Source organism: Charadrius vociferus, unplaced genomic scaffold, assembly GCF_000708025.1.
Source record: "Charadrius vociferus isolate BGI_N301 unplaced genomic scaffold, ASM70802v2 scaffold263, whole genome shotgun sequence".
Taxonomy (NCBI): Eukaryota; Metazoa; Chordata; class Aves; order Charadriiformes; family Charadriidae; genus Charadrius; species Charadrius vociferus.
This window is the reverse complement of record NW_009647769.1, coordinates 377,698-404,969: the sequence shown is the minus strand read 5'-3', so window position 1 is coordinate 404,969 and position 27,272 is coordinate 377,698. Positions and strand designations below refer to the sequence as shown.

At 37.2% G+C, this 27,272-nt stretch overlaps 1 protein-coding gene across 1 annotated transcript in view; it reads right to left on the bottom strand.

Moving 5' to 3' along the window:
- Nucleotides 1-5,305: 5,305 nt before the first annotated feature.
- COG6 (component of oligomeric golgi complex 6) overlaps nt 5,306-27,272 on the bottom strand; it is a 55,654-nt gene continuing 33,687 nt past the window's right edge. The window contains exons 12-19 of the mRNA XM_009882355.1: nt 26,906-26,997; nt 25,079-25,196; nt 16,454-16,585; nt 15,745-15,912; nt 13,694-13,801; nt 12,119-12,172; nt 9,454-9,533; nt 5,306-5,988 (exon numbers count right to left, since the gene is read on the bottom strand). Coding sequence (XP_009880657.1) covers nt 5,841-5,988; nt 9,454-9,533; nt 12,119-12,172; nt 13,694-13,801; nt 15,745-15,912; nt 16,454-16,585; nt 25,079-25,196; nt 26,906-26,997 — 900 coding nt within the window. The 3' untranslated portion in view covers nt 5,306-5,840. The remainder of the gene's footprint in view (nt 5,989-9,453; nt 9,534-12,118; nt 12,173-13,693; nt 13,802-15,744; nt 15,913-16,453; nt 16,586-25,078; nt 25,197-26,905; nt 26,998-27,272) is intronic.

The following is a 27,272-nucleotide window of genomic DNA, read 5'->3' as shown; positions in this document are numbered from 1 at the left end:
ATGCATTTTGGAATTAAAAAAAGGGAAATGTACTGTCTGCACGAACTCAGCTACGCGGGCTGGTAGTGAGAGAGGGGAAACCTGTTTTGATCAGAAAACTGGCTCGCAAGGAGTACAAAATATCTCACAAACTTCCGAACCCGTCTTCTCCTCCCCGTTTTCATTAACGGGCATCTTTTATCCTGTCCTAAGCGACAGCAACAAGACTAATTAGTTTAACAAGTACAACAAATGGTTTTATTGACAAAAAGGAACCCTTTGAAATATACATTACATTCACAAAGGATTAAATTATACCCTATTATCCATTTTCCATAAAATAAAGATTACTTTGATAAATCACGACTAATGTTATCTTTGGCTGATAAGAACTCTGCTTATTTGTGTGGTTTCTATAAATAGTGTGTTCTGAATATTTTTTTTTTTTCTGCCCTAAATATAGCCAATGATACAGTCTGCCAGGCATTTTCCTGCAATTTGACAATACCGCATCTGTGAACGAGGCTGCAAATGAAAGCTTCATTGTCTGAATACGAAACATGCAACTGTCTCTTCCTTTTTTGTCATCTGCTCTGCAGTAATCTGTCAAACACCTTTCAGCCATATCTTGCTCGACCAAGGTTTCCTCACTGCTAAAGCAAGGTAGTCAAAATAAGCTTTTTTTTTTTTTTTTTTTTAAGAGAAAAGCCTTTGTGGTTCATCTTCTCGTTGTACGCAAAGTCTGTGTGACAATTTAGCCTGAGGGGCTCATACCCTGATTTAGGCCTTAGTATACATAAGATATGTACATTAACATACATAAGGGAAAAGTGTACATTTTCAGGTGTAAAGGGCTCCTTTGCACTTTCGCTTTCCATAGCTCTGCACTAGAAGATTCCGCAGGTTACTGAAGATTTACCTGCATCTTTGAGGGGTTGAATCCCTCAAGGTCAAGGATGAAGACAGAAGCAATGCCTTGAGTTCACTTCAGCCCTACGCCAGCTTTATGTGAAGCGGCTCTTTACTCATGGATGTAGATAGCTGGGCTGCTGGAAGAAGACCTTTGTGTGACAAGAAGTTCACCTGCCTTTTGAACGTTTGGTAATCACATCTACTGGGTTACCGTGAACATTCTCATTTGGAGCACCAGCCCAGCAACCTAACCAGGCAGCAAACACTTGGTCTACTACAGCACAGGAGCACATGCTCACCTTTAAAACACTTTTGAAGTAGTTTGATTCTGAAGAAATGAAGTTGGTTTCCTGTTATGCAGAGGGCAGCTGGAGAGACCTGTCCTGCTACACAAGAATTGATGATTTTTTTCATAGAATCACAGAATGGTTTAGGTTGGAAAGGACCTTGAAGATCATCGAGTTCCAACCCCCCTGCCTTAGACAGGGACACCTCCCACTAGACCAGGTTGCCCAAGGCCATGTCCAGCCTGGCCTTAAACACCTCCAGGGATGGGGCCTCTCCTACTCTTCAGGACTAATATTCAAGTTTGACTTATATTAATTTCCCATCTTTTGAAATTCTTTCAAGAAACGAATTGGCTTCGAGTTCAACTACTGCTCTGTATGTCACTGAGTGACGCAAAGCATCTCATTTTACTCCATATTACACAAGAGTTAGAACTGTTGCAGGATTGTCTTGAAGTTTAGTTTGCAAAGTGCTTAAGAGCAGTGGGGAAAATGTGTAGAGGTTCTGGAAACTTTTAACAAGTAAATCCAATACGTGAGGGAGTTTGGTTATATGACATACCTTTTACTTTCACTGCCAGTTTCTTCTGGTCTGCATTTTGAAAAGTCTTCAAACTTTTCAAACATAGCATCAATTTAACATCAGTTTAACACATAGTTTATAACATCTAACCCTACCATGGCTGTTTTGGATTGGTGCCCTCAAACGAGTTCCCTTTTCTGCATTTTCGCTCAGAAGCAGGTGGCAGGAGATTTCAAACCAACCCACACCCATGTCTGTGTGGCTTCTGGAGGGTGTGTTTTACTCATGGAAATAAGTCTAACCCCTTCTTTTTAATTTTCAAAATTTTATAAGCTTCCCACCCTCTGGGCTGCCTGCGAAGTGACTCAGCAAGGCAAGCAAAGAGATCAAAGAGCAACCAGAGTTTTTTAAATGAATGGAAAAGTTTAGCGGTTCTGAAAGTGTTTTCCTCCAACACATATTTCAAAAAAACCCCTTTAATAAAAATAATTACAACTGAGTCTATCAACAGACAAAATGCAGGTCTAGAGTCATAAATCTCAGAGAATAGGGAGGAGCACTCTGAAATGCTGCAAAACAAATGTATTATCACCTTTCCAAACCTCCTTAAGCTTCTCTTTTCCTGTAACAGAAAACAAAAAAATCACTGTGGCTGGGCTGCTGTGTGCTTGCTATAATTAAAACAACTTTTATATTTTATTTCCATAGTAGCGTGCACATTTATAAAGAGGGAAGGAGAATATTGTACACATAGGACTGAACACAGTGGCACTGTCACCAGTGTGGGTGAACCACCTTGAGTCCAACCCCAAACTCAACTCCCTAGTGTGCTGTTTGCTGGATATTCTGGGGGTGATAAAGTCCCGGGATCCTGATTCTATTTCAGGGACTCACCTATTGGAGATCAAAGATAAGGCTCCTACATAACAACGGGAGGAAGATCTAGACCCTCGGAGTCCTCAGGAGAGCCCTCACGTACATGTCACAGGGCCAAACTCCTCCTTGCTTATTCTGTCTCATGCCTCCCGTATTTTGCACTGATTTATGCACAGCTGTTAAATTCTGAGAAGGAACAGAGCTGCCCCATCTCAATACTACACAACAGCCAAGGGTTTGGGTGCTCGCCAGGAAGGCGGGAGATGTCGATTCCAAACTCCTTTGGCCCAGAACCCAGCTCTCCCACTTACCAGGAAAGTGCTCTTTGCATCAGACAACGGTGCAAAACGAGGCCTTTTATGCATCTGTTCTCAGAACTGGGTTGTCAGAGTGTCAAACGCCGAGACAGGCAGTATTCCAACACCTCTCTTACCCGGTTTGCCCAAGCATATTGCTGCTCAGCACAGAGGAACGGACTCGCTCTTTGAAGGCATGCCCCTGCATATGAAGTGTTGAAGGACCAGCAGCAGAAGTGCTGGCTGACGCAGCCCAGGCCGGTGAGGACCTCTTCATGCACTGTGATGCTCAAGTCAGACCTGCAGTAACTGGTCTGAAAACGGCACCTGGTACCGACACCCAGAATGATTCCATTGACTGCAACACTTCTGGGTCATCCCTCAAACTAAGCAATAAGACGACCACAGCTTTACGGTTCCTAGTGTGGAAATCCTGGGAATTTGTAAAATAAAAGGGTCAGAAGTGCCAAGCTAGAAAAGGCAGGTCAAAAATTTGATCACCCTTTCCTCTCTCCTCTTAGGAAGGCACACAAGAGGAAATAACAACGCTGAAGACAGAAGTCAGTAAATCAAATGCTTTTATTGACATTCTCTCTCATTTGTGGCCCTTTGTCATTCAGTTTAATTGGACAGACCAAAATTAGTGATTGACTTTAATTTTTATAAGTTACAACTTTTACAGCTTTTGCAATTTTTATTAAGAGAAGATAAAATCATGGATAAGTCTCTACATGGACTCAAAGACAGGAAGCAACTTCTTACTAATCCTCATGCAAACTACTGACTGATTATTGGAGACTGAGGTTGAGTGTAATTTCAGGAGAAAGTTCACTCTTACGTGTATGTTAATCTAATAACAAGCTAATTTATAATCCTTTCACAACTGATGTAATTTTCATATATTAGATAATAATTATAGGCGTATTAAGCAATATTAACATTATTAAACAGCAATGAACAGCCTTCTGAACGTACACTACGGTAACGCAAAATCCGAGTAATTTAAAGTGCCTTATGTAGTAAAAGAGCATAATTTTCCATTACAGCTTTTCTAAGCTTCTAGAATGTTTTGTCTTACAGGTCTGGAGTTTTTAAACAGAATCAATCTAACATTAACATTTACAGAAGAATTTATGCCTGATCCAAGAACTCCAGGGACACTTAGACTTTCAAATCTTTTTCTATTATACCAACAAATTATGCCCATTTGGAAAAGGAGCAATTGCTTTACTGTGGTATTACCAAGGAAGCTGATTTCTGAGCGCACTGGATATATCTTGTGCAATGAGTTTTCTGAGAGACTATAATGTATAGCTGCTGCTCTTCTCTACTCCTTGCTCTTTTGCAAGCATACACTAAACTGCAGACTTGGCTGCCACTAAGTATATATTTTATATGGGGAATATTATTACCGATAAAAATAAAATATGTAAGTTATTCAATATGAATGACAGCTCATCTCCCCCTTGATGTATATATAAATAAGCCACATCTAATATGAGTGTAAACTCAGGCAACTGTAATAACTCTGTGGCACCCATACAACAACACAGAGAAAAAAAAAAAAAGTTAAATGCTTCCAATGAAACAGTTAGCTTAAATTATCCTTTAAAAAAAAAAAAAAAAGAAACAACAAACAAAACACCTAACCCCAAAACACCCCGACTTCCTTTTACTAACTTTTTGTTTCCTGAAGGTTTCTCTCTAACAAGGCTTTCGTAAAAGAAGAATATGTTTAAGGAATTTGCAGAAAATTATCATAAGACCCAACAGAGAAGTGTCCTACTTATCTATTTTCCTCTTTTACTGGAAGCAAAGGTCTCCTAAATCATAAGTCTCTAAATAATTAGGGTTTCTACACAGAGTACATTCAGCTTTGCACTGCAGGAGGCAAGAAATGAAACCTTCAGTCATGGCTTTCTACGCATCAGCCTAGAACAACTACACACCCCGGCTCTCCCACATCATTCCCAGGACAACCTGTGGCTGCCACAGGTGAACTTCACTATTATTTTTTAGGAGCACCACTGCAGATATGTAAACCACGAAAATCTCTTGGATTATTAACTGAATAAATGCTTGTACTACACCAGATGGACTTTTACCGTACTTGAAATAAAATAAAAAAAAAAAAAGGCAAAACACAAAACGTGTACATGTGAAGGAGGACTGACCATACTGCTGTGCAAACCCTTTTCCTAACCTACATTGTCATTGGTCCCAGCCTTAAGAAATCAGCAAGTTTCAACTGATACAGAGATTCCTATTGCACTGAAACAAATTCCTTCCAGTAAAACAAAATTATACAAATAACTTAAAGCTTTAAGTTCCAGGTTATGTACACGCATGTAGCTCAAATATTTCTTTTTCTTACAGAAAATACCAGAACTAGCAACAATGATAATGGATTCCAAGAAAGCACATACATTTTGCCTCAAAGATTTAATCAACAGGATTTGAAAAACAGCATCAAATATTCTGAAATGATTTATGAGCTGTAAAAGTGATGCACTTCAGACATTCAAAGTGTATCAGTTGTATTAAAATTACAGTTATCAGCGTTTACTGATGATAGGCTGAAAAAAGAGTGAAAAAACAGGGAAAACCAAATAAAAGTATTGGTGAGGTTGTAAGAGACATTGGTTCAACCTCTAGTTGAAAAGATTATGTACAGCAAGGAAAAAGCTTCTTTCTCCTTTTTCAAAGAGATTGCATATTGTCAAGGTCCATTTCGATTAGAGGAATACATTAAAATAATTTTTAATCTATATTCTATTTTCTGGCCTACAGAAGGTATTCAAAGACACAGGAAACACTAGACTTCTGCCAAGCAGATTAAACAAAACCGCATTCCTACATATTTTAACTATACAGTTACACACCGAAATTCAAAACAGAAAAATAACTCAATGCAAATACTCAACAAATACAGAATGATGGACTCTGACAAATCTGGGGGAAGCAAGACTATGAAAGGAGTGCCTGAACTTGATGAGGAGATCTGTGTAGTACGGTTTCCGGATCCTTATATTCATTTGAAGGATCCATCACAGCTGCATATAACTCACTGTAAGCTCTGCAGACCAGTTCTGTTGACTGTTTTATTATCTGCTCTCTAAAAATCAAAAAAAAAACATAATTGGCAAATCGTAATGAATATAACTGTACTACACAGAAGGAGTTAAAGATATACAGTAAAAATACACATTAAAAATCAGTGTCAGTTACATTCAAAAGCCCTTCTACTTCAACTGTGAAAAGTTAAAAGTTTTTTTAAAAGAAGGCCTCTTCATATCGTACATAGATAAACTCACATATATGATCCTGATAACCAAAAAATTAGCTGCTTTATTTCTGCAATCATGAAAAAGATTGCAGAGGGATTTAATCTGCATATATTAGTTTTTCACCTGCACTCCCCTGCATCTTTTAACAGACTGATAATCTTGGTGATCTACCTTCTACCTCCTGTGGCTTCTTGCTGTCCTTTGTAAATACACACCTTTTTTTTTTCCCCCACTTGCCAGCAAATATATTCTATTTGCTTTATCTTGACAGCACCTGATTCCATAATCGGTCAACAAGGAAGAGCTAAAAATAAGAGTGGTCAGAGATTTAAAACTTGTGACAGCCTTTGACCATATGAACACTGCTATGAAGTCTGTGTCCTGTTATTTTTCTGGATCTAAACGAGTAACAATACGCAGAGACTGGATGCTAAATTTAATTGGAAAGTTTAATATTTTTTGAAGACGAACTAATATTCTTATTTCACATTGTCCATTGAATATCAGTTTACTTTAATCACCATGGTGATGTGTTTACAGTTGCAGATGCATTTTTATCTATCAAAAACAGTAGTTACAACTATTTTGCAGCCAAACCCATGCAAGTGGAACACCAGGAGAAGCTGAGGAAACCAAGGTAACCATGAATCCAGATTCAGCCCTGCTGTAATACACAGCAAAAGAAGAAATACACCAAAACTGCATCCACTAAAATCAGGGCTGGATTGGGAACTGACAAGTTAAAGAAATCTCAAAGACCAAATGCAGAGAACTTCATCTTTTCAGGAAATATTAAGAAATGGAAGCTATGAAAAAGAAGATTAAGAGAACAAACCTGCATTTTATTCTGATGCACAGTATCTAGTTTTTCAATATACAGGATCAACTGCCAGTGTTACGAGGTTATTAGCAAATCCAGAAACGCTATTATAAGGGAAGTATATCCAAAGTGTTCAGGTAAAACAAATGTTTCTGATCACAGTCTGGGATCGCTAAGCTACTGTAACATGACAATCTTTTAAAAAAGTATCGCACACAGAATTCATATAAAACAAACTGTATTGCATCAAATAATATTAAATAAAAAAAAAATTCATTAAAATATTCCAGAGGACTGAACAGCATCAAATGAGTCTTTCCATCAAATAATGTCAGTGTCATTAATCAGTACATTAGGATTTCAGTTGCCATAACAACATGATACATTTTATCACTAACACAAATGGCAGCACTTTCTAAAAATAGTAATTCCAGCATTCAGTTTCTGTGATCCAACAAAAATGAAAAGTGCTTTTCAAGATCAACAACCACAGAAATAAATAGCTTAAAACTTTTTAAATGAGCAAAGGAATTTGAAAGACAAGAGCATGCACTGGCAAATGTTGGAAGAAATGCTCTTCATAGTTGTAAAGCTTAAATGATACTGTCAGTGAGTATATAATACACTGGTCCCTTATCAAAAGCACGTGGTCTGATTTTGAGAGCCAAAGAACTCTTACGTTCCAGCTCAACTGTTGGAACAGTGGATCACAATTATGTGATTTCAAGAAAGATGTCTTCAAAATTGACACTGAACATCTGCAAAACTAACTTGAAAATTTCAACTACTATAGCCAAAGATTAAAATTATAGTACTGGTTAAATGTTCTGCCTGAATTTTGAGAAACTTTTGCATTTTGAAGGTTTATTTGCTACAGAAAATATTAAGACTGTGATTCTATAAGCATGCATTTCTGTAAACAGGTATCTTAACTTCAAAAGATAACATGAATTCAGTGTAAATTGTGCTAAGAGAGGTTTAAAAAGCTTATCAATGGGATAAGGCTAAGAGTGCATACATGACCAGTTTATCTTGGTTGACCTAACAGAAGAAACGATTAAGTCAAAGGAAGTTAACTGTGCCTGAGTCTTTATGGTAGCATAAAGTCTACCTCTTAAAAAATTGCTTCTGTGTTAGCAGTGAAAAACTGCGGCTTTCAAAATATATTCACTGTTATTATGATTTTTAAATAGACCTACATTTTTAAAAAAAATACCAAGAGCTAAGATACGGATTTAATAGCTTGACACCTAGCAGAAGTTGCAGTGCTTCACTGATGGTACTGCTCAGGCTGCCCAGTTTGATCTATACTGGAGCAGAACAGCTCTCGCAGAACAGGGTGAGCTCTGCTGGCTGAGCTGCAGGAAGGGTAACCCTAGCAGAGAGACCCAACGAACTACTGGAAAGCACCGACATCCCCCAAGCCAAGCCACGCACCAGCTTTATGGCATGAAACTGGAAGTCTTTGGATGAGGAGAACTGGAGCAATACACCAGGAGAATCTAGCAGCGGACTAGCTGATCGCTGTAGGTCCCTTTCAACTGAACTATTCTATTCTAATAAATTCCCAACAATGAATATTTTTACCTTGACATATGTAACTTTCTAATTGCAAGATAATGTAAAACAATCCAGCTGAGGACTGGTGCTACTAATGAGACTCCAAATATTGTTGCATTACATAAAATGTGATGTATTAGTCTCAATTTCTCATATATTCTGTAATCTGCATTCTTCACAAAAGTGTGAAAAATAGTGTCAAGAAAAGTTTTTGATCAATGCAGCATATAATTCTATGAGTTTAAGTACTACAAAATGTCTTCATATGGTTTGCATTTAACTGAAAAGAAATTCATAGCACTTCCCCTAGCCTTAGTGTTTAGTTATATTCAAAAAACAAGAGAAGAGATAAATAATAATATTATCCATTCCATATTTCAAAGAAGATATCACTAAAAAAACACCAAACCCTGTATTAGGTGAAAAGTAAAGTAATCTCAGCACAATATTCAATGAGACAGAATGCCAATACTCTACAGCAGAAGACAACAAAGTTGAAAATTCTAGACCTGATGGAGCAGTGGGGATAAAAGAAATCTTGAGCGGAGAATTACATATTTCATGTGTCTTTGGAATGCTTACAAAATAGTTCTAAAACAATTCACAACTAAGTTAACAAAAACTGCTGACATAGTAGATGATGTTCAAAATAGATAAATGTAATTCATTTTGATGGGGTCCGTTAAATCAAGAGTAACTACTTCAGAAAGGTACAGATTTACATATTCCGCGAGGAATATGTTTGTTCAAAAAGAGGAAAGTCAGAACAAAACTGAATTGTGACCTGAAGGACAATGCAAATATGATCACAGCTGATAACTCGAATTCTCATCATAATCCAGTAAAACCTAATCAAATTCATCTTTCTGATCATTATGCAGGCGTAATAGAAATTCAAAGGTAAGGTACTTACTTCACAGTAGCACTCAGAAGGAAATTCAGCTGGGACATAACCAAACTATCTGGAGCAGACAGATAGCGATCAAACTGAGCCTAGGGGTGGGGGCGGGGGGAGGAAAAGAGAATATGAGATCAACATATTAAGAACTTTGCTGTTATATGAAAACAGGTAAAAAAACAGATCTCTGAAAAGTGATTGCATTAAAATGGCCCCTTCTTATTTGATGAAATTTTCTCCTTTTAGATATTTAAGATAGAGCCTAACACAATACACAAGTGTTTAAGCTAGAACTTAATAGTCCAAAACAAATGTCTAACTTCAGCACCTCTGTCACAAAAAATTTCAGTTTCTGACTCCAAGGAGTATAAGTGAAGGGGCAAATAATGAGAATCTGGCATCCATAATTGTCCAAGTATCCTATGCAGCTGGTGCACATATGCATGAACCCCCAACGACCAGACCTAGTCTACTCAGTGCGGAAGGAATACAGTACCCTCCAGACAGAAATCTGGTCTGCCCATGTTAGACATGTTGCGCATTTCTTTTTACATGTTTTTTACCTTTTGGCAGGGAGTCACTGCTTAATAATCTAACGAAGACTTATATTGGGAAAAACAAGCACAAGGGACCTAATTCAGGCTCCTCATACTGCTTTTAAGCCTACTTCTCCTCCCCCATATAATATAGTGAAAAAAAATGTGGTGCTTTGATTCTAGTAGTTTGGAGAGGAAAACGCCAAGAAAGAACATTACTGCTGTCTTCAGTTATTTATCAGAGAAGTTGGGGATGCTCCATCCCTGAAAGTGTTCAAGGTCAGGTTGGACAGGGCTTTGAGCAAGCTGATCACGTTGAAGATGTCCCTGCTCATGGCAGGGGGACTGGACTAGATCTTTAAAGGCTCCTTCCAGCTCAAATCATTCTACGATTCTATGATCAAATGGGTGACTATATAGAGGAGATGGAGCCAGATCTTCTCACAGATGAAAACATGAGGAATACTACATACATATTGCACAAAACTCTGATTAGATAGCAAGAGGAAAAATTGTCACCAGGACTGTCATCAAACACTGAACAGGTTACCCAGAAAACTTGTATCATCTCTATTCTTGGAGCTACTCACTCAAGCAAGGCCCTAGGCAACTTTATCTAATGATAGCAGCACTCCTGAACACTGGATGAATCTTCTCAAGTTGGCAAACCCTAAAATCCACATCCATCCATCATTTAAATGTGCAGAAAGTGGGCACAAATGGCTAATGAAGTCATTTACAGTTTTCACGAATTAACTTTTTGGGGTTATCTGACCTTGTTTGGAAAGCAAGGGAGCTTTAGCTGAGAGAGGTATGGACTTTACTAGAACAACATCTGCAAGCACACATGAACAGCTTAAAAGGCTGGGACCTAGAAAACTTTCAGGTTAAGTTGGGAGGCAGTGAATCTCCCTGCAGGTATTCCCTCCACATGGTTTGAATCCTGGGAAGCCAACAGATTAGGCTGATAGATGGGATTTATGTGGGTCTGATATCAGCATACTGGCTCCCATTCTGATTAAAGTGTGTTCACACAAACAGACATTAAACAAAGTAATGGAGAAAATAAAACAGTTGCATTCTTCTCTTACTATTCAAGTGAAATTACTATGTACTGCTATAGATAACAGTGTTACATATATATATTTTAAAGACATGGTCCCCAAGCTACCGTCTTTAAATTCCTCATTGGTTTAAACCACCATGAAAAATAGAAGATATTTTAAATGCAAAATTTATAGCTATTTATAAGAATGAATGCTGATCTGAGTAAACCACTGAGTGCTCTGTGCCAGAGCTCTGTTCATCCAACCAGCTTGATCATCACTGGTTTAAAACTTGAACAGAGAAAAACAGGCTACACTGACACAATTAGGAGGGATTTAACATACAATTTAAAAAAACAAACAAACAAACAAACAACTTTTTTTAAAAAAAAAAATCTTTTAAAAAGACCTTTTTTCATGGGGGTATATATGTACTGCTGGATGGGTGGGTCTTATCTACAGTTAAAACTTTCAGAATAAAGCTAAACTTGGCTAAGCAAGAAGAGTGAGAGATCATACATTATTGCCTACTGAGCTGTGATATTGCTATCTCCATGAAAATAGCCTTCACACACTGTAAGAAAAAGTATCAGCTGATAAATTGTTTTAAAATATATTGTAGCTTTCAACTTAAGAAAATGTAACTGTCACATATGCCCAGCACCTAACTTCTGAGTTTAGCTGAACTATTTGCATAAAATCAAAGCCTTAGGACTAAAATTATAAATGATAGCAGAACCTATATTTCAAAGCATACAGGCAAAAAAAAGAAACTTTGGTGATTAAAACTAATTAGAGCTAAGTATTTGCTTTTAGCAATTTAAGATGACTCACGGGATAGCATTCTTGTAAGCAAAGCTCTGTTTCTCAAGGCTTAGAAACTAATTTTCTATTACTACATGTTCATAAATAATTTATGTATTTATTACTTCAAGTGGTCAAATTACTACAAATGAAGAAAGTATTCCCAGACATGTAATTCAGCTATTCTTAAAAAGTATGACTGGTTAGATGAATATCTACTGCATCACATAATTTAGAGTATTCTTTCCCATGTCACAGCATCACCACCATAATATGAAATTGTAAAATGCTTACCATTGCAACCTTCAGAGACACGGAATCCATACTTGGCAAATTTGAAAGAGGACCCTAAGAATCAGTAGTCAAAGGTGGGGGGAAAAAAAAAAAGTCATACTAGCATACAGAAAAAGATAAATAACGAATTCTACAATCACTTCAGTACTAAATTTTTATTTGGTCCCGCTACAGGTTCTTAAATGTTTGGAAACTGAAGCACCATATCAATACTGAAATGATGTAACAGTTCATTTGCATTCTACTGCTCTCTTAAATTAAAAACTCAGAACACTGAATTTTTAATATGTCCTTTCAAGTCCTTTTCTTCCTTCTTCACCATTAAATGATAAACCCCCAAAAAAGCTTTTCATAAAGTCTAGGACAAAAACTGAACCACAAACTGGCTACATCCCCTTGCTGTTCCAGAGGACAACTTCCCTCTATTCACCTGTTCCGGGACCGTGCAGAATTCAAGCCTGCTTCCCAGTAAACCTGCTGTGTTAGTATGGCATTACAACGTATACGTGCTGCCTAACCCCCGAGCAAATCCTGTGACAACGCTACCTCCGCAGCAGGCAGTTGGACAGATATAAATGAAAATTGCTACATTCCATTTAACAATCTGTTGATTTGAAATTGGTTTTAGAATAGGATACGGGCTCATGAATAGGAAACCAAGCTGAGTTATTAATCAGATTATTTATACATTTATTTATTCATCTTTACACATAAAAATCTGTTGAGTTTGGGCACCTTATGCAAAATTATTGGCTGAAGAAACATACAGCTCTCCAACAGAGTTCTGCTTTCTCCAGAAAACACTGTTCTTCACCTTCATAAAAGGACACAGTCACAGCGGAAGGGAAAAGGGGCTGTCTTAACACCTATCATATAACAACTGTGGATCACAAAAAAGAAAGAGCATGAGCTCTGAATTCCAGTTTTCAGCTCATTCTAGGAAATCTGGAGTTTTCACTTTTAGAATTACACCGTCTTGGTGCTGGAATAGTGAGAGCAATGGGTAAGGACAAAAGAGGAAATTATTTCAAATTACTATTAAACTCATGTGCCAATTTTTCACAGAAGGAAAAAAAAACAGTAATTGCCTCATGCACGCAGGGTATCCACTCCATGTATGGTGTTACAGCATGCAGTGGAAGAAACCTTAATGCTGCGTGCACTGCTGTCAATATGTTCTCGATGTCATGGAAGTGGCATACACAGTGAGTACTTGTGTTTTAGAGCCAGCCTGACTCTGAGACACTTTCTGAGCCATATGAACTACCTATACAGTTATTCTGAGAAGGTACAGGATGTCTGTGGTGTACGAAGCCTCTTGATGGTACACAGATAAGCTGCACAGAAGGACTGCTGTATACCAAACCTGCTAACCTTGATGAACATATAGAGTAGGGGAAATCTGTATATAGTTGCAAGGTGTCTTTGTCTAACGGTCCTGGTCCCGTGTGAAAAATCGATACTACTGAGCTTTTGCTTTCAGAGGAAGCTTAATTTGCAAAAATATTAGTACCAAAATTATGCTAATTGGCAGGCATGAAGTACTTCCTCAACGTGTAAATTATGTAAGCTTACCTGTTCCGGTTTGTGTTGCTGCACAGAGTTATATACGTAACTTAGACCAGCTCTTGTTAACACGTAGGAAGCTTGTTCATTTATGAGTGTATCTAAGTGAGCTTCAATCTGAAATTTTAAGCATGAGGTATTTATAAAGTGTGCATGAGAATATGAAATAGAACAAAATCTGGGGTTAAAAACTCTAGAATCACAAATAAGAAGAAAAAAAACACAAGAAGGAGAGTGATCAACAAGCAAGGAAAACCCACAAATACACGCAGCATAATTATTTTATCCATTTATATCTTGCATATTACAAGGAGCCAAGAATAAAAATATAGATAATTCTTCCATACCTAACACAAGAACCTAATTTTTTTTGCATTTGTAAATTCAACAGCACCAAAAATTAAGAATACCAAAGCCCTAATCTTAAAAATTGCTATATCTTTTTATTTTGCTATAACTCTTTGAAAATGTGATAAAAATCATCTAACTCTTATTGAAAATAATGACAATAGCATAGCAGTTTTATAATACAAAAGAGAAAGAGACAGTCTTTCACAAGGCAAATACAACTGAAACTAAATCATAATCAGTAACAATTTTAAATTCAGTACGGATAAACATGTATTCGACAGAAGTTAACTGAATAAACAATAGACAATGAAATTACAGCTATCAATTTTAATTATCTTCATATGAAAAAAGTCTTAAGTGTATTTTACATTCTTAGTATAATATTCATTTTGCAGAGAAACTTAGTCAATAAATCCAGTCACAGCAGCAGCAATCGTTTTTTTAGTTTTAGTAGTCTTGGAAAGATATTTGGGTATATATACTTTTTTACTTCATTTTTACAGATAATCACCCCACATTTCATTTCTTTTTCTTCTGATCCTAAAGAAAACTCTAGTAAAATGCAAGACTTTCACGTCTGATATTTTAAGCATTCACCTCTTTAGTTCCTAAAATTGTTTAGAAAAATGCACTTTTCTTTTTAAATCAGAAGGGAAATCTTAATATTTCAATTTCGAGAATTTAACTGTCTTAGAGAGTTCTTTTTTTCTGTGAAAAATGTTTCTCTTATTAAATATGCCATTCTAACTCCACTTTAATAACCTACTTATGTATAATCTTTAAGATATTTTTTCAGTCTGTTCCTGTATTTGTGAAATGTTTTAAGAAAGTAAACGGTATTAAATGCATAACCTTAGTTCTACTGCTTATTTGAAGAATAAATCTATTGCAACATTTACTATGAAAAAGAAACTCTTATAATGGAAATTAGAAATGCCCCAGACAGTTTGGTGGGGTTGTCAGTTTGTTTGTTTCAGAGCTAAATGGTGCTAGAAATTCTAATTAGGAGTAGAAAGCGAAAAAATGGCTCACAGCCAATCTTTACTGGCAACTTCAAATAAAAAGTTGTGACTTTTTTCCAAGCCCCCCAGCTCCAAAAGCTCTCCTGAGATACATTGCAGAGATGTTCATGTAGCAAAACTATAAATGGGCAGTGCCTATGTCTTCCCGAGTCAATAATTTATAAACTACATTTTTGTTTCAAAATGGTACCACCTATGAACCACTGGCACGTTTGGTGAAACCAAATAAATGAGAAAAGAAAGGTAGAAAGAAGGACTGAAGTAGTAACTTCAGCTATACTATATTGTAGTATAAACTAAATGATGATGTATTATTAACTAAATGATGGAAGAGAGTCAGCCATTTGACTGAGCTTTCAACTTCTATTTGATTCTTCACAGCTTGCAGACAAAATAATTAGGATAATGAAAATGTATACTGATATGTGTTTATCTGCAACTAAACGAAACCAAACCAAACCTTCTAATCATTTTTCTGTCTGTTTAGAATGAAAGATGCTGTGTACCATAAGCTGTGATTCGCCTATTCACTTATGGTCTCTGATAAGGACCGCTCTTACCCCATTGCCCTGATTTAGAATTGGCCCAAAGACGACATTATAAAAGATAAACACATTCATATCACAACTTAGAATCTGCAAAAAATCAGTAATAATTTCATTTTCTTTTGGGACTGTTAAAGCTTACCTGAAACTGTAACATTTCTAGACGTTTGTCAGTGAATTCAAAGAGAGCCAAAGTAGTCTTCATCATATAAAGCGAATTTACCATGAAGGTTGCCATATCAGCTGTACCCAAATTACTAGCAGACATAGTACACATTTGTAACAATGGATCTAGTACACAAGACAGAACCTAAAATAGAAAACACACAGAAAAGAAGGAGAGGAGGGAGGAAATCATGTCACACGAGGCTTCTAAGCTCATTCTGTCTCTATCACGTATTTATTCCCCAAAGCAGAATAAAGAGATATGAGAGTTTCCAACTGTGAAAGCAGTTTTCTACTGGATTTGTCAGCAGGTGATCAGCTACCATAGTGATGGGAAAAGCATAAAAAACTGAGAAGAACAGATTCTAACTTAGCAGGAGGAAGAGTAACCCAGATTAGATAATTGGTAATTGTGCAATCTTAAGGGTGTATTTACTTAATGGAGTAGTAATTGGATAACAGAATTTAGATGCTGCGTTAAGAGTAGCACTCCATACTGTACTGTAATTATCCACTTTGTTAGTCACCCTCTTGTTCACATTACAAACTCAGGTTTGCTGGGAAGCTCCAAAATAAGACCAGAAAAAAAAGACTGATGTTTCACCCACCTTTCGTGTACCGAGACTAACTTACACATATTATTTTTTTTCCCCGCTCCTCTTACAAGCAGTCAAACATTCTTATACCTGCACAAAGTCAGCTTGACGGGCATCCAGTGGAACAACAGAGGAGTCATGAGACGCCAGAACCTCCCGCAGCAAGTTAAGTGTCTGATTTAGCGCAGAGCTTGGGCCAAGATCAGGAGGCGGGAGTTCAACCTGAAGAACAAGATTATCTGTTTGTGTTTTGTTTTGGGTTTTTTTAAAATTCATTTACAGCAAACATCAGCCAATCTGTTAGCACAAATGCAACTAGCTAATAATAAAATCGTATGTAGCCATGCAGAGAAGAATTTTGACACTGGACATATCTAGCACGTTTCAGAAAGTAATTGCTTGCAACTTTCAGTGTAATCATCCCATTCAGTGACAAGCAAAACTGAGTTTCTTCTTTCATTCAGACTGTTCCTACTTTATCATCTAGAGAAACCCAAACACTACTGGTTTTGGTGTAAAAAAGCCACATTTGCTAGATGAGGTGCCAAAGAATAGCTATGTTGTTGGCACCGAGTTCACTTTGAGCAGGACCTCCTGTAAACACTCCAGAATCTAATGCGGGCAGAGCTCTGGGACATTAGGGCCTCACTGCAGCAGCTGGATGAAGCCATCTTCTTGACGAGGCCGCACAGCTCCTGTCACAGTGAGTATGAGAGCTGCAGTCCCAGATGCAAGTCTTAATCCCCAGCAAGTTTGTACCTTAAATTACCAGTACACCAATGAATTGCGCACAAGCTAACTCAAGTACATCTACATAAACTGCAATGATACTGCAAGAACTGGAAGACAGGCCTACCTCATAGATGAGAAGTAGGAATCGCAGATGTTTAAAAGCCAGAAGGAATAAAAGTTTGTAAATCTTAAGAGAAAAAACCCACTTTTGAGTCAAATTATGAAAAGTTGGAACACTGAAATAGATTGAAATTCTATGCTATTTTTAAGAGGCTCACATACTTCAGCCCTGCTTTGCAACAGGCAAACATCCATTAAACGCTTCATAAAACGTTTATATAAGATAAAACCTAGCACATGTCTCCCAACCCACATTCCTCAGGCTCCACTCCAAACGTAGCTGCATCTTCTTGTCTTCAGTGCTGCCTCAAACTGGCTTCCTGCTGCCTCTGGACCCTTACTATGACCCAGGCCATTGGCCTCGTTGCCTTCTGCCGACAGTTGTCTTCCCTCTTCCTACCCAAGGGTAAACACAAATCTGGGTGGGTCACACAGGATTCAGCTAAGACTTCAAGGCATAATCTCTTTCCAGAAGGATGCAGGGAGAACTAAGTTTGAGAGGACCAGGACTGGCCTGTGTGCCTCACTCAAGGTGTCTGGGTGCAGCAGAACAAGGCAGCGTGCACTTCTGCAACGCTCTTAAGTCTCCAGCTCAACAAGAAAAGAAGGCAGCTTTGGATGGACCCCCAAGCCACAGGCAACATGCTCTATACCTTCCCAACTGAGAGCTACTGATTAATAGCATAATAACATACGTGTTCTGAGTCTCCAAGGAAGAAAAGAGGTATCAAAGGGGCACAGGCTGATGGCCAACGAAACCAAGAAGGATAAGCGTAACAGGCATTTTCAGAGTGGAACATTTCAGAGCCTTCTGGAAATGAATCTGTACCTAATGAACATGCCACCAGAGAAAGAAGAAACAACTCTCTCTCTTTGGAGACAGGCCTAGCTTTCACACTGTGTGTGTTTTGAAACATTTGAGATACCGTACATGTCCCCACACTGCTGCCAAGACAGATCAAACAAAAACTTTCTTGCATCCTTCTGAATACAAAGTGTTCCTCTATTCTCACTTTCCAAGAGATGGTATACTGAATTCGAGGAACTAATGAAAAACTAAATCTAATAGGTTCAGAGAACAGTTGTTGTTCAGCCTAAGCAGTCTTGAAAGCATAAAAGAAATATTCTAGCAATGAAGTAACAGTAATTCAGAAAGAGGCACTTATTCAGTGCTGATTAGTAGTAAAGTTTACTGAAATTTACAGCACTGAGTGACTTTCTTCTTGTTTATTCTTGTTATTATTAGGGGTATTGATTATGCCCTGAACACACTGTTCTCAGACCTGAACTGGACCGTGTTCAGGGATATTTTGGCATTAATTTGAGACTAGAGTTTGATAGGGTTTTCACTTCCAACACGCACATAGATCATGGCAATGATAATTTCAGGCTTCTTTGCACAGAATTTTTGTCTCCTGAAGTAGCTGATGGTCAGAAGCTTCTAAATTAGCTTCATCTTTCATTTAATCTGTTATTTAAAAGTACACTGTCTTCTAGATGGGAGCAAGGAACATTATGGAAGAAGAAAACACAGCAAGGAAAAAAGGTTTAGCTCATTAGATTCTTTTGGGGTTAGCATGAAATTCCTGACTACTGCAATAGAGAGGCAGAATTATCAGTAAGTGGAAGGAAAATTAAAGCAGTGCTATATTCATTTTGAAAATTCTAACTTTTTGCATGAATGTAGATTGTTGGTTTTTTTTCCCAGAATTAAAAAGGAAACAAATTCTCCTAAAATTACAGTGGACACTAAAAGTTGTACATAAGGTTTAGTATAAAAGGCTATACCTTCATTTAAATTTCTGCGTATCAATCAGCAGGGAATAATTACTAAGCTAGTAATCTTTCCTCCAAATATACAATCCAGAGCAGGTTTCTCTATGAGAGCAAGTAACTCAAATTATGCCTTGAAGGATTTAACAAACAGCAAAGGAAAACACAGGAAAAAGAAAAGAGGTTATCAACAATCAAGAAGAGAGTGCATGTTATGTTAATTGTTTCCTTTTCTCATTTACAAAGAATACTAAATGGAAAAAAATATGTGCCATTTTTGTTCCTATTAAATACAGTTAATTCTATTAAGGACTGGATCAGATGTTAAGGAGAGTAGCTTTGTTAGAAGCTTACATGTGCACCTGCAAATACTGAAAATACTGCATAGGCAAGCAATCAAAACTATTTATATACTCCTACTTGAACATTAGAAAGTTAACAGTACAGAGAGACATGGACAAAATGGAGTGAGCTGAGCAAAAGGCCGCAAAGTTCACGAAGGGACTGGACTATCTCCTACACAAGCAGAGGCTGTGTTCAGCCTGGTAAAGAAAGGGCTCAGGTGGGGAATGTTATCAATGTGTATAAATGTGTTACGGGAGGGATAAAGAAGAGGGAGACAGACTTCTCAGTGGTGTCCAGTGACAGGTCAAGAGGCATACACAGAAAGATGGGAAAACTATTTTTTATTGTGAGGTCGGTCAAACACTGGAGACAGCTGCACAGTGAGGTTGTGGAGTCTCCATCTTTGGAGACATTAAAAACTCAACTGGAACCAGTCCTGGGCAACCTGCTCTAGTTGACACTCTTTGAGCAAGGTGGCTGTACTAGAGGACCTCTACAGGTTACTGCTGAACTCATCCATTCTGCAATTCTGTGATACTACTATTAAATAAAACAAGAAGGTAATTTTAAACACAGAGCTCCTCAGGGAAAGCACTGCTTAGAGTGACTAAGAAAAGGTTGGTGGCTTCTTTAATGGTCCAATCAGCTTTTAATACAGTCTTTTAAAAACCTCACTGGCATGCACTGAAGACAAAGCACAACAGATGTGGAACCTTGTAAAAAGATATCTGGATGTTTTATCCTGTCAGTTACAACTGATCAGCATGAACTACAGAAGTCCATTCTACAAATTGAGACAATATTCACCGTAGTTAAACAGCAGCTGTCTAAGAACCAGAGAAGCTTCAGAGAAAGCATCCTAAACTCTTCTGAACCCTATTAGGATCCTACATAGATCACCAAAGTAGAATGGCTTTTCTTTTCTGTTATCAAGTTGGTCTTGGAAGAAAAGAGAACAGAAAAACCCTTGCTAACTTTGCTTTGTTCCCATGGATCCACTCAAAACCACAACAGCATGCAGATCACAACATCAACCAGTCTCATTTAATCTGCCCCATATCTGGTTTCCCAGAAACCTAATAGGTTTCATTCTGACAGGAATCAAATTATGAAGAAGAAGTTTACAGTTATTCCCATGCAATGTTTTAATACCTCTCCCACTGACAGATAATGCAATCACAGCATTTAATTTGCATACGTCTACTGTAAAAAGAACAGCATTAAGGAATAACAATCCCAAAATTTGATCTGGGGTACTCTACTAAGTCTTCTAACAGCTCAGACAGCAGATGACACGTTGGTTTGGCATAATCTCTCTTTAGTACCCTTATGATAACTCTCCTTCCATTTAATTCAATGTTTGCCATCATTCTTTCCTTTAGTAATTGTTCTGGGGTACTACTGAAGCCAAAGTAATGACGGGTGTGCTTGAAAATTCCCACTCTCTAAATGCATTAGCTGGTCCAATAAAACATGCTGGCATAGGTTAGTCTAACAGGCTTGTTAAAATGCCTCACCAGCAGACTCATGACTTTAAATGACAATTCTCTCAGTATGAGAGAACTGAAAGAGCAGTCCATCCACTCCAGTGCATTAGATGCTTTGAACTTTGCTTCCAGTTTCATCTGAACAGTTTCTGTTGTTCTGATAATTATTTTTGTTTAGCATTTTCTCCTGGATTTCTCATCATCTGTAAAACGGCAATCTGTACCAGGCTGTTCTTAGTTAGATCCAAACAGTGAGTAATACAAGTAGAATCCCAAATATCCAAACGTTTGATTTATTAGTGCAGGGTCAAAGGAAACATATAAAAAGATACATAAGGATTGAACCTATAATTCTGATCTACTTTACTAGCGAGGCTGGTAGACCCATGGCTGGGTCCGAGAAAGCAAAAAAGAAACAAAAACCAACACGTTTTTTCAGCACAGGGGCACTAACACTGGCCAAAAAAAATCCCCCCATTCTGGCTGAACCAACAACTAGAACAAACCAATTGTTACAGAGCTAGAAAGTACTGGCAAGACTGCCCAACCTCTGAAGGGTAAGAGCTAACAATGCAAAGGAGAGACAGCGTTTGCAGTAAAAGCTGATGCATTGAACCTTCCGTTACACGGGAGAAGGGTGGTGATGTACAGCTTCTATATGATGTCTATGTTGAGTTCTATGACAACCTGAGAATCTCAAAGCTGTGAATGGCGTTTTAAACCCCGAAAACAAGTGGCTTTGGAATGACGCTGTTACCAAGCTTCATGTCAGATTTCAAGCAGTATTGGTGCCAAAGAGACTCCCTTGTGTATTGCCTTTCTTTGATAACAATGGACTTCCTTTCAGGCAGTATGCTGAGTATTTCTGTTACATAGATTTCAGATTGTAAAGAGCTACTTGAGAAGTCTGAATGAGAACACCATAGAAAAGGTTTCTCTGACTGAGGAGTCTGAAGTTGTGAGAACTGCTGACTACCTTATTTTCAGATTACAACTGGGATGCTTGAGATTTTCTGATGTAATGAAAAAAAAAAAAAACGTTCCTAGGAAAGTGCTTCTGAGCAAGCCAGTAAGTACTCAGAAGTAACCAGAGATTTCCCTGTATCATTTACACTGATGGCTTGAAAACCAGGAGGGAGAATCCTGATCTAAAACTTCCTTTAAGTTTCCATACAGCTCTGTGCTTGTGACACTCCTTATGTAATATGGGACTCTTCTCAAAAATAGATGTGAAGAGGAAGTTAATTTCTTGTCCTAGAAAGAACAGCCTGAAGTCTCAGTTTCCCATTGTGCTTCAGAAATTAAATCCCAGGCAGTTTGAAGGCAATGCTCAACTCAGCATAATCAATAACCTAGGGAATTAAATTGTCTGTGGTGATGAGGACATCAGAGTCAAATTACCATCCTGCCATTCATCTACATCCAAAGGAAGGGAACTTGAGGAGTTCGCATATTTAATGAAACTTGCTTTGTCTAAAAAAAAAAAAAGTTCCTAACTAGCTATACTTAAGAGAAAGATTTGCTTAAATACTACTCTGGTCAATCAACTACTAGATAGACTGTAGATATTAAAAAAGCATACCACAGCAAGACACAGTAACACATCAGTGTTTCTAGACAGTTCTCCCCACACTACAGCACAAGAAAATTTGCACAGGGCTAAAGCGACACCTGTCAAGTTACAAATGCACTGGTAATTACCACTAAGTCTTCTGGAATTTTGTAGCTACAAAAAGCAATTAAGAAAACACTTAAATTCTCTTTAAATTAAATAACAATTGTAGAACTGATTTCCATTCAGAATCTCTTGCTTACGATTTTCAGATTATCAGCAACAACTGATGATACTGAGGGAATACATAGCCTGTGTGGTAACTCACACAGGATATATTCACCACTTTCCAATGACCTAAACAAAAGAGGCACTTCAGTTTATAGAAATAAAACCTTTTTTTTTTTATTTAAGACCACCCTCTTTGTATTTTAATCTATTACCAAGGTTATTTAAATTGAACTTCAGAATCCTATTTTAATCAAAGTAATGGACAGCTGATATTCTTTGAAACAGGCTTATCAATGCCTTAAGATGCAAAATATAAGCAGAAAAAAGGAACCATGATTTCCAGACTGCCCAAGTGAAAAGTAATTTGCTAATGTTACAAGTGAGTATTCTCTTTGTGCATAACAGGATCAGCAACAAAGCCTTTGCAATCGCATATATAAGCACAAAGGGTCTGTTTTCCAGTGCTTTAATCTTCTCTGAAAATAAAAAAAAATCTGGAAGCAGTTGCAGTGCATACATAGTTAGCAGAAAGCTGGTAAAAGTTTGGGATGTGAAGAGACTCCTCCTAATACACATACACAATTTTGGTCTGAACACACATTAATAAAAAGGATGGTAAAAAGCAACCTTGAGATTCCTCAAAACGTAAAAGCATTGTGACATTCACTACTAAATTAATGAAGACATATGAAAAAGCATAAAAGCTGGTTATCTGTATATTAACACACAATAAACTAAGTAACAGGACAATTAAATTTATGATAAAATAGGGTCTTTAGCTCATGGAAATGAATGTTTCTCTGAGAATAATTCAGCCTATTAATTTTGTATTTTTTGTGAAGTAAACCTAATTTCAGTCATGAGGAGATAAGACATCATTCTATCGATACAGTAGTCCGGTCACAAAAGGGTAATAATATAAGGTGCTTCAAAAGATGTCTAGAACTCTCAGTTACAAGAACTCCACATCAGTACAGTAAGATTCCTTCTCAGCCATGGAGTTACCTCATTGTTACCTCCCGAAGCACAGAGATTAATAAACAATCATGGATGACTTTGTTACTCATATATCTAGTCCTCCTCTGAGTGTCTTTAAGCTTCTGACCTCAATTATATCCTGAGGAAAGATTTTCATAGGGCATATATGCAATGTAAAATTGTCAATGTTTCAGATTTAATTTATAATATGTGTTTATGAGAAACAGAACTATTATGATCTTTTTACATTACGTAGTAGGCTTGGTATGCCATTCATTATTTCTAATAAAACACCACTGAAGGTGGCAGTGCAATCACCGGCTTCATTTAACGTCAGTAAAACCAAATTTGACTCCTTTATAAAACAATGGCAGCATCTACAGCCAGTTACATCCAGGCTGGGGCAGAGGGAAAGGGAACTAAGAGGGGAAAGAGGATTACACAACCTTCCCACAGAGACAATACAAAGAACACACACTGAGCTGGGGGATCACAATTCCTTTATCGCTCCTTCTTCTCCTTCTGAATTCTACACGTCTCCAAACTGAAAACAGCATATCACCCAAACCAGAAGTACAAAGATTGTGAGTTGCATGAGTTGAAAAATTATGCTGGATCCTGTTTGAGTACAGATGTAAGACCCAGCAGGATAAATACAACAGAGCTAAATACAACAGAGATGGATACAGAGCTGTCTTACAGTTCCAAGCCAAGAAAATTTCTTTCTTTAAGCACTACTTTGTTTGCACATTCTTTGTAAGTAAAGAACAGTGACATACTTTTGCTAAGGCCCATCACTACTCGTTTCTCTTCATAAAGGGAACAAGTATACACCTATTTTATTTTAGCTTAAGTATTAGAAAATAAAACGTTTTGAGAAATTCACATACAGCTAAGCAAATGCCCATAGCAAGCTGTTAGTTTGGGTTTTTTTCTTGGTAAACGCATATTGTCCCTGTCCATTGTACGTTTTATGAACTCAAGCTTTAACAAACCCTTGAAGAAGCATTAGTAGTAGAGGAACTACTATTCCAATGACACAGTGTTCAAACAGAAATACCCCGTGACAACAAACAATGTATTAGGAGTATGGACTGTGGGTGGTAGCAACTTGGGAGTAACCTGATGAACAAATTAAACCACTGAAAAGAGTCACTGGGATATACAGAAGGGAAGAAGAGGAAGAACAACTGTTCTTTTGAGAAAGTCATTCCTCAGCCCTTGCAGAAAGACAGGAAATTGGGACCAGATGCAAGCTGTGCAGAATGAGAAAACGACTTTGAGACCACAGAACAACATTGACCAAGGGTCAGCAAACTACAAGCTTTGTGAAAAGAATAGTTTCTGTAAATCTATGTAATTTTTGCATTTTTCTTGTAGGTTAAGAACAAATACGTTAGAAATATAGAAATAGCTATTCATCTAATAATCTTACTAGACAAAAGGGAAATGAAAGAATGTTTTGAAACATGAAATCTGTATGGTTTTGAAACAAACCTTGTCCATTAGTTTACTTGCATGAAGACTCAGACTATTAAAGAATATTTTCTTGCTCAACAAATGCATTTCTTCAATTGTTGTCAACAGTGTGGCTGCACTGTTTCCTACAATACCACTGAAAACAAAATTAAGATTAATTAAATAAACTGAAAGGGGGGGAACATGACAGGGTCAGATACTTTAGATGGCATTTCAAATATAATTATTTGCAAAGTTGAAAATTTACAACAAATAATTGCAGGGAACTGCTCTCCATATTAGCTGAGAGATAGCCTCATAAGCTGACTGTGAGAACAAGCTTTATCAACTATGTCATTAAGCAGATATTAAGTACAGGCATCTAAAGCTTTGCACAAACATTTTTAATAGAGTTCTAAAATTTACTGGATTTTTGGTTTGTTATTCTGTAAATTTACTTCTATTATAGAACACAGATTACATAAACAAAAAGGGTTGATAACTCTTCTGTCACACTGTCCTTGAGGGATAGTATCATCTCTCTGCTTTCTTCATTGTGATGTTAGGCATCACAAAAAAAAAATAAGAATTCATGTCTTGCTATTCAAGTGTCAAGCTATTACACTTAGCATGAATACCACATAAACCTTAAACGGCACTACATGACTATGCTCCTCCTACAGATCTACCTTCTGTCTAAAGTAAAAGCACTTTTAAGTTACAAAAATGGCAGTATAAATTCACTGCATCATAACAGGACTAATTTAAACTTGTATCTTGATTTTCAGATTATAATCTTGTTGCATTTAATAAATAATTTTTAAACTGCATTTTCCATTCATTAGTCAGGTGTATTTCCTCTATACAGAAGAAATTATGCAGCTGGTAGAAGGTACTTCACGGGTCTTTAAACAACGTATCATTAACAAGACAGAAAGCAACAGGTAAGACTTCCTAAGACGCGCCATTTTAACATTACATTTTCAATTGCACCATGATTTATAATCACTGGGAAACAGTAACTTTGGAGACAGAAAAATGACAGCAAAAATCTTTCAGGTTTTTTTGACAATAAAATTAAGAATAGGTCTTACATGTGTTCTACCATAGTGCCACCACAACCGAGAATTTTAAATACAGTGGGAGGTGCCCAAGAACCACTTATCTCAGTCTGCCCAAGATCTAAATGTCTTTTCAGACAGAAAAGAAGTTCAAGCAGTAATATTAGTGATTCAAATTGTTAACAGTTCAGACCAGGGCTGTGGAGGGAGACTCTTCTGCTACTGCTGTTTCTAACCAACATGAACTACTGCAAATGCCACAATGTATAAAACCAGCAGTTCTGGCTTTTCTCCAGTTTCTGTGTTCCTGGTGGCATCTGGAAGGTTGGAAGGTGATTGATGCACCTTCAACAGTGAGATACAGAATGAGGCATGCATCTTCCCAATAGAAAAATCCAAGTGCGTAATTAGAAAAAATGGTAGCAAGACATAGTTGCTTAAGGAAGAAAAGAAAAATTTAAGTTCTAGAGATAATTTCTTTCTAACATTTTCTCAAAGGGGACTTGACTTTGTCACCTTAAATGTTTTGTGTAGTTTTTTTGTATACTATTTGTATCTAACACAGAACAATAAAGAAACAGTTTCCGTGGCAAATTGACACTATATTCCAAAGCAAATTTGATATGAATTGAGGAATAACAACAGATAAATGGCATTTTCTCGATATTATGTACATTTCTCCTTGATTCCATAGTACAGAGCAAAAACTAATCCACAAAAATACTCTTTTTACTGTATTAAACTTCATATATACAATTAAAAAAAAAAAAAAGACACTTTTAACATACTTGGTAATTTTGCATACCTGATTGTATGGTGGTAGAACTTGAGAAGATTAGAAATCTTGTAGAGTAAAACTGCTCCTGGCTCAGCAACAATCACCTGCTCAATTCTAACCTGCAGAATAAAGAAATATAAGCATCCTTTAGGGCATACAATTCAAAGGCCAACCTCTATGATTTTACATGCAATATATGTCTAATTTTTGACAAAGAAATTTAACCAGAAATGAATTTTAAAAGATGATGTCCAGTTAGCTAGAACATTCTGCTTGAACCAAAGTGCTTCTTGGTTGCTAAGCCTCTGGGTACAAAACAAGCAGGTGAATGTATTCTTTAAAAAAAACCCAAAAACCCAACAAATAACACCAAAACCAAAAAAACCCACAAACA